We start from the raw sequence: 7,906 nt of genomic DNA, 5'->3' as shown, positions 1-7,906 counted from the left end.
GTGCCTGGTGGGGTGTGAGGGGTGACCGTCCCCTCTCCGGTCAGACGTTCTCCAGGTGTTTTAAACCGGATTCGTGCAGCTGCTGCGCTGCGGGGCTGGTGATAAGGTGGAGGGTGGAGATGGGGGGGCTGAGCAGGGGTTCAAGACATGTTTTGTGGCAGCCTGGGGAAAAGAGCCCCAGGCCTTGCGCTGCTCTTTGAGGCAATTTGCCATCTCTACCCACATTTTCCAAGCTCTCTTTTCAAGGACCCCCCCTATGCACGCTGCCCCTGGGCCGCCTGGCAGTCGCTGCTCTGCCACTGGTGCCAAATGGGCAGATCTGCACTCTTGGCACAAACCACCTTCGTTCCCACAACCTAAGAGATTATTTTACATAAATCCTCTGCAAGTCTCCTGCGCTCTGGAAGCTTTCTCTCTCCTGCCAGTCTGTCAGGAGGAATGCTCTTGAGATGTTCTACCAGATTTCTCCGTTAGAAGGCCAGGACAGCCTTACCCTCGAACGCGTCAAGAACGTAGGTGATTGCTTGTGCCGCCTTGAGGAGAAGGTGTTCTGACGAAAACTGTAACCTGCTCAACAGGTCTTTTAAGTCTGGGCTTTCTGTTTTCAGCTTGCAACCACCAGCTTCAAGAACTGCTTCCATCTAGGAGATAAGAAAAAGAAAAATCAGGATTTCAGAGCAGAGGCTGTAGAGAGTCCCCTGCAGTCACATAATAGGGGTCTCCCCTCCCTGAGCTCCTCGAGACTCTGCTGGAGGCGTTAGCATTCACACGGGCTCCAGTGAAAGACAGAACATGGCCTGTAAAGGGTTTGCTGCCTTCAGGCCAGGCTGCAGTCAGGACACAGCCCAGCAGTTGGCTCTGTCCTGACCGTCTTTCTCTGCGTGGTGCTGAAGACCAGACATCTGGGTTGAGGGGAGGGGTTTTGGGTTAACGGTTGTGGCGCAGGAGAGGCGACTCCTGGGCAAGATCAGGGATGTCTCTGGATTTACAAATCCTGGCAGTAAGAACTTTGCTTACTTTGTGGGTCAGCTCTTGAAAGAGGTTCCCGTCTCTCATCGCAGCTTTGAGGGCTTTTAAAAATGCGGCAAACAGAGCTGAAGAGAACTTGGAGAGAACTTGACAATTCTCTTTAACTTCTATCTGCAGCGCTCCAAATTTTCCTTGCCGAAAACCTGAAAACCAGAGAGAGTCCCAGTATGTCACTTTGACCCCAGGCAATCCCACAGAACTTTACTAGGTTGAGAATTTGACATGTTTCTGTGACTGTCCTCAAAAGCAACACAGGGTTTGGCATTGGGCAGGTGCCCTGTCTTGGGTGAGAGGCAGCAGTAAACACATTGCTTTGGGAGCTTTGTGTTTGTCCTGAGAGATTCCGACTTACCCAAAGAGGTGGCAGGAGTGTGAGGGCCAGTACCTATAATCTTGAATTTACCATCAGATGTGAACAGTGACGGTTTTCTCGTGGTGACATACACAAGATCTGCAACAGGATAAAGAGCACATCGCTGATTAGAAAACCCCTCAAAGCTGGGCGGGCGGTTTTTTACCAGGGTGGTTGTTTTTCAGTCCGATGATGCTGAAATCCGAGGTGTGAAATCTCACGTGTTAGTGGTAGCTCACACTGGTGTTTGCACTCTTCTCTGGTGTGTCTGTCTCTGCCGGTTCGTTTAATGCTCGTAATCCCTACGCCTCATCCCCTGTTCTCACGTGCCTTATGTCAGGGTTCGCATCAGCCCATCAGCTGCTAGAACAGGAGTAAATTAAACTGGCAGTCACAGCCCGTGAGATCCGTGCAGGCATGCAAGGCGCCGGGCATGGGGGAGCGAGCCAAATCCTGCATCTCAGCCCCCTCTTTCACTGCCTGTCCAGCGTAAGCGTCTTTTCACGCCAGCCGTCCCCTGGAGGGTCAGCCACCCTGCTTCCTCCCTGCCTCTTTTCTGCTGGGTAAGAGAAGGAAACAGCTCCCCCCAGACTGCCCTCTGTGCCGTGTTTCAACGGGAACTCCATGGTTCCTCAAATTTAGAGCTGAGACTTCCGGTAGCCCTCTTTCGTAACCTTGTCAAACTCCCCCAAAACTCCACCTCTTGCCCAAGTAGCTCTTTTAACTCACATATGGCCTTTTCCTGGGTGATTTCTGTCACTCATTGCATGTGTCTATGGCCTTGCTGATGAGCTACTTGTGAGTGATACTTCAGAAAACATCTTTCTCTTTCCGTGCTGTTTCCTGAGTGGAGGAGTTGATAGTTTCTGGCAGTTACTTACCCCATGATGTGTCTCTAATGGCCAACTGGATTGCCTTGAAGGCCAGGGCGCAGCCCTTGGGGATCGTTATGCTTTGTTTGCTCTCTTGGTTGCCCTGGACAATGAAAAAAAAATTGGTTAGGAGGCCTGAGTGGTGTGTAGAGACACCTGAGACTGAAGAGAAACCCAACCTTGGCACAAAACTTGGCGTAAATCTGGGTCATAAAGGTCCCCGTGGCCTCGGTGGATTCCTCGTAGCTGGTCTCCTCCAAGGCTTCTACTGTTTCGTGAACCACGTATAAGTCCTGTTGTGTTTTCTGTAGCTGCCGGATGAAGGAGTGATTCACGTTCATTTTTCTAAAAGAGAAAAAGGATGTGATGTCCCAGCTGTTTGTCTGACTTCAGTCACAAGTACCTCACATTACGGGGTACATGTAAGTACTGCAATGTCAGGAGCTTCTGGGGAAAGAAGGTGGCAGAAAACAGGCTGCGATTCCTGCAGTCCTCAGCGCGTTCTCCTCCTGTGTCTGAGGGGGATGGGGGCAGCGAGGTCATGGCCTGGCAGGTCGTATAGGGAGTCTGTCCTGACCTGTGCACGCTGGCCCGACTCCCATGATAAGGTGTTCCCACTCTCTGAATCACAAAGAAATGACCAAGCTGTGTAGGGGCTCTGTCCCTCTCCTTCCTGTCGCCCAGAAGGACGTGTGGGTAGGGGGAGTGCCTGCTCCCGGGTCTTCATCTTGGGTTTTGGCTGATGAGAAACCATTGTGTGACCTGGTGCGCGGTAGAGGAGGGTGCCTGGCTGGCGCGTTCTGCCGTTGTGTCAGCATTACCTTTCTGTTTTCAGTGCCTCCAGCTGCGGGAGTTTTATGTAGCTCTTCTCCAGCTTGAGGGACCACCATTTGGCCAAGGAGGCGGCTGCTTTCATCTCCAGGCTGGCAGAGTCGATACTAAGGCTGAGACTCCCATCAACTCTGTCAGTGGTGCTTTTTTTGACCGTGAATGGCGTTGACTTGTGGCCACCTCCGTTGAGAAAGAGGGACTCTGAAAGGGTTCGAGAAGGACTCTGAAAGGGTTCGAGAGGGACTCTGAAAGGGTTCGAGAGGGACTCTGAAAGGGTTCGAGAGGGACTCTGAAAGGGTTTGAGAAGGACTCTGAAAGGGTTTGAGAGGGACTCTGAAAGCGTTGGGTGCCTTACGCACCCCAGCCTGGTTACGCAGACTCCGCGTTACAACTACTGCACACACGACAGATGGAACATGGCAGAGTTCAGGCACAGACAACCCAAATCTTCTGTCTATGGAAACCGTGATCTCAAGAATGACAAACGTGGGCTTTACCTGTGCTTTTATGGTCTCCTCCAGGCAGCAGCACGTCTTCGAGCCTGAACCCTGTCTGTTTGTAGCGGGAGCACGGCTGGAATACTGCTTTTCTTTTTTTCCTCACGAGGCAGAGGGGTCGGAATTGCTCATGGTCTAGGATGCTGTGAACTGGGACCAGGTCTCCTCCTGGGTCCACCTGGTTGGCTACGGACTGGGTGACTCTCTTAAACATCTTGCTGCCACTGGAGCTGTTTGCAAAGCAAAGCGAAGGGTACTTGTGCCTTAGGAAAGAGGTGAGACAGGTTAAGCCAAATGACTTGAGGTAGAAGTGGAAAGTTGTAACAAAACATGTTACTTTAATTATTAAGAACTTTTCAAAATGAATAATAACCCCAAAAGGCTGCGTCAGCACAAGGACAGAACTTTCGCAGGACTGTGTTTAGGGAAGTGTTTGGAGAGAGGGGCATGAGCTGTGGCCGGCTGACGAGGCTTGCTGAGACTCAGCCCCCTTTGCCAACAAGCTCCCACCCGTTGTGCAGGTGGAGAATGCAGCCGGCCCTTTCTGTGGGTGCTGGGTGTCAGCACGGGAGGCTGATACTGTCCTTTCAGTGAAGATGTGGCAGATACCAGAACAGACCATAATAATTTTCATTACAGATGTTGCTCCTTAACCTAGGACCTACCATGGTCCTTAATGTTTAATCTTTAGCCAATGTGTTGCCCTGATGTAAGTTTAAAAACCCAGAAGCCGTTTGTCGCTCCTCCAGCGTTTCCCCGTGCCTCTCGCTGCCTAGCGGGCAGGAGGGGTTTGGTGTTTCGAAACACAGGGTGAGGAAAACGATTCTGCCAATGCTTTACTGCAGAGGTGAAAGTGAGAGGAGAATAGGGGCTGAGGGCGAGGTTGGAGAGCTTGCTCTACGGCAAATCTCCCCAAAATATAAAAAAATCACCCCAGCACAGCTCTGTGGGAGTGTCCCATGGGAGTGTCCAGGTGCTCTGCCCATGTCCCCCCCCATAGAAGAGTGGGGTCTTTGAGGGGCAAAACTGAAATCACCGTTGGTTTCCTGGTGCAGCTGGTTTGTACTCCAGAGCTGTTTTGCTGCTCATTGCTGAGTGCAAGAAGAATTTCAATCTACAAATGAAAAAAACCTACTGTACTTACTGAGGAGAAGAAAAGCAGCTCCTTGTGCACCCTCTGTTCTCAGGTCTTGGTGGAGAAGAGGCTGATCCCTGTTTCCAGCTCCGATGAGCAGCTGGGGTGGTCTCTTCCCTCTCCCTGATGTCCCTCAGAGGTCTGAAAAAAGAGAATGACTGAGTCTGCTTCTTCCAGAAAGTAGGAGGAGTCACGTCGACAAGGGTGCTGTGGGTGTGTGATAGAGCGGGGAGGGGAAGCTGCCTGTGGTGCTTCACGTGGGGTCATTTTCGTACCTCCAGCACTCATTCCGCTGAGAGGTTTCAAAAAGAGGCAGAACTCCAGGAGAACTCTTAAAAGCTTGTTCCACCCCTCTCTTGAAAACCCACTTGCCTGTTTGTGGGGCGAGTGGCTTCTCCTCTGCTGGCGGCTGATTTAAAGAAGGCCGATAAAAACTCAGTAGCCAATGTGACTGTTGAGCAGGTATTCCTCATCTGCAGATCCGGACACAGGGGGATATCTCCTGCCCATCTGTGTGTGCTGACAAAGAGCTCTATCGCTTTATTTTGACTATTAACTACTACATAAGTATTATCTTTCTAGGAATTAATATGAATATTATAATCATTCTAAGAACTAATAAGAATATGATAATCACTTCCGTGAATTCATTTACAGAGCCCGTTCCCTCCGTGGGTATGCGCAGTGTCGTCTGGTGGTTGTGGGCTGGGGTCTTTTGGAGGAAGGCTCGAAGTCTTCATCTCAGTTGTACTTTTCACCCACCCTCCTGACTCACGCTGTCTTGCGTTTTCCCGATGTAGCACATTCCTGTTTCCTGTTTTGTCATCTTTGCTTTCTAGGAATTAATATGAATATTATAATCATTCTAAGAACTAATAAGAATATGATAATCACTTCCGTGAATTCATTTACAGAGCCCGTCCCCTCCTTGGGTATGCGCAGTGTCGTCTGGTGGTTGTGGGCTGGGGTCTTTTGGAGGAAGGCTCGAAGTCTTCATCTCAGTTGTACTTTTCACCCACCCTCCTGACTCACGCTGTCTTGCGTTTTCCCGATGTAGCACATTCCTGTTTCCTGTTTTGTCATCTTTGTCTTGCTTAGGACTCTTCTTCCCTGATTAATGACTGCCTCTTCTACTTTAGTCCATCCTGCTTTCCAAGGTCAAGACCTCCATTCTTGACTAACAGCTCCTGCCTTCACATTATTTATAATTAACTGGTTCCTGCTATCACGGCGGGCAACGTGCAGGGCCCTCTGCTGCGCTCCTGAGGCGGAGGGGCCTCTTGAAGCACCGGGGGTGGGGAAATGCTCTCTTCACACCTTTTTGGCCAGGCATCCAGAAGCACCTGCTAAATGAGGGCACCAGAAGCCTGTTGCTTGTGTAAATCTTCCTCCAAAAAATTTGAGTTGTTGGCCTGAGCCAACCTGTCACGGCCTGTTACAGTGGGTAATTGAACATAGAATCATAGCTCACAGACTAGTCTGGGTTGGAGGGACCTTCAAAGCTCCTCCAGTCCAACCCCCTGCACTGGGCAGGGACATCTGCAACTGGATCATGTGGCTCAGAGCCCCAAGGTCCAACCTGACCTGGGATGATTCCAGGGATGGGGCTTCTCCCACCTCTCTGGGCAGCCTGTTCTACAGATGTATCATTCCTGTCGGATCAGTTTAATTTCTAGTGTGGTCCTGGTTGTGTTTGTGCTCCTGCAGTGTTGGGATGAGGGCCAGCGTGTTTTGGTGTAGGAGCACCTAAGTGTGCTCCTAAGTGTGTGGACAAGAGGACAACGTCATGTTTCTGAGGTGCTTTTACTGCCTTTCGCTGACCAGCGACACACACGTGTTTCTGTGCTTTCAGGCTCGGTGTTGGGAGCAGAGAGGTTGGGTGAATCGCTGGTGTGGGACCTGCTGAGGGACCCCCCAGTGCCCCAAGGGCTCCTGGCTTTGCCGCGGTTACTCACTTGGGGGGCTTGGAATTGTCACGCAGAATTCATTTGCTGTGGCTCTTCAAAAGCAAAACGTGACCACATAAAAATTAAAGGAATAAAGGAATAAACACAGCTTTTTACATGAATACTTACTTTATTAGTTTCTCTTAGAATACTGTACAAAGGAGTAATAAAAATATTCACACTTTATCTTAGAAAGTTCTCTGCAGAGACTCCTGTATACTCAGCAAAAGGAAGGGCTGCTGGAAAAAAACCCTAAAACTTTGTACAGACCGGTCATTAAAAAACCCACCCAGCTAATGTAGCTCCCTGAAAGGGAACCAAGAAGAACGTGAACACACAAACACTCGCATGCTTAAAAGAGATTATAGGCGATGAGAAAGCAACATAAGTCCGGGTGAGAAAGTTAATGTCTTAAGGTGACCCGCTGCTGTCCCCTTCCCAGGGCCAGTACCATGCTTCTATTAAAACAAACAATGATTAAAAGAAAAGTACTCGGGGATTCAGTAGTCCTAGAGCTTGGGCTTTTGCTTGTTTGGTTTTTTAAAGGCTTTTCCCTGCACAGGGCTGGACTCTGTGACGTCCTGTTGGCCGCAGTAGAGGAATCACGAGGCAGGTCCCCAATCCTGAAGCATCAGGGTGTCAGCGCTCGATCGTGTTCTGAGGCTCCCGCCACACCATGAACACTTGTCCAGTCTGACAGTGCCCTGGAAGAGGCTCTGCCCGGGACAGGGTGGGGCAGAGGGACGGCTCCTGCCTGTGCCTCTGAAGGGTTCAAGGGTTCTCCTTCAGCATTCATGGCAGACCGAAGGAGCGTTTTCAGTCCCAGGACAGAGCCCACCTTCCACTCTCCCGCCAACACTCCCCATGTCCTGCTACAGGAAGCCAGTACAAATTTGAAAGGAAAATCTGTCAAGTGTGATGTGATCAAAATCCCTTTTAAAACCAGTAACGATCCATTATCTCCTTCCCGCAGGTACTTGGAGAAAATTCTCCAGAGCAAAGGGACGGTCGTTGTGGTCATGTCCTGGCTCCCCATACGCAAGGTGGGTGTCCCCCGTGGGTCACAGCTGCACGTCCATGACTGAGAACCTTGGTCCTGCCCACGCCTCGCTCACCCTGTTCTCAGAACTATGTTACGCCACGAGAGGTTTAGGTGGTCACTTTGCTCTTTAACTTGAGCGTGTGCCAGAGCAGCCTTCGGGTGCTGAACTCGCTTCTGCAGGCATTGAACTAACACAGATAAA

The 7,906-nt window shown here is 50.5% G+C and overlaps 1 protein-coding gene across 1 annotated transcript in view; it reads right to left on the bottom strand.

Moving 5' to 3' along the window:
* The window catches only part of LOC104500340 (gasdermin-A-like), a 4,808-nt gene extending 1,013 nt beyond the window's left edge, over positions 1-3,795 (bottom strand). Inside the window, exons 1-7 of the mRNA XM_010143972.1 lie at positions 3,582-3,795; positions 3,075-3,285; positions 2,433-2,598; positions 2,263-2,356; positions 1,382-1,480; positions 1,018-1,172; positions 494-641 (exon numbers count right to left, since the gene is read on the bottom strand). Of these exons, the coding sequence (XP_010142274.1) occupies positions 494-641; positions 1,018-1,172; positions 1,382-1,480; positions 2,263-2,356; positions 2,433-2,598; positions 3,075-3,285; positions 3,582-3,795 (1,087 nt within the window). The remainder of the gene's footprint in view (positions 1-493; positions 642-1,017; positions 1,173-1,381; positions 1,481-2,262; positions 2,357-2,432; positions 2,599-3,074; positions 3,286-3,581) is intronic.
* Positions 3,796-7,906: the final 4,111 nt, after the last annotated feature.

This window comes from Buceros rhinoceros, unplaced genomic scaffold (assembly GCF_000710305.1).
Source record: "Buceros rhinoceros silvestris isolate BGI_N320 unplaced genomic scaffold, ASM71030v1 scaffold3349, whole genome shotgun sequence".
NCBI classification, from domain to species: Eukaryota; Metazoa; Chordata; class Aves; order Bucerotiformes; family Bucerotidae; genus Buceros; species Buceros rhinoceros.
This window is presented reverse-complemented; position numbering and strand designations above follow the sequence as displayed.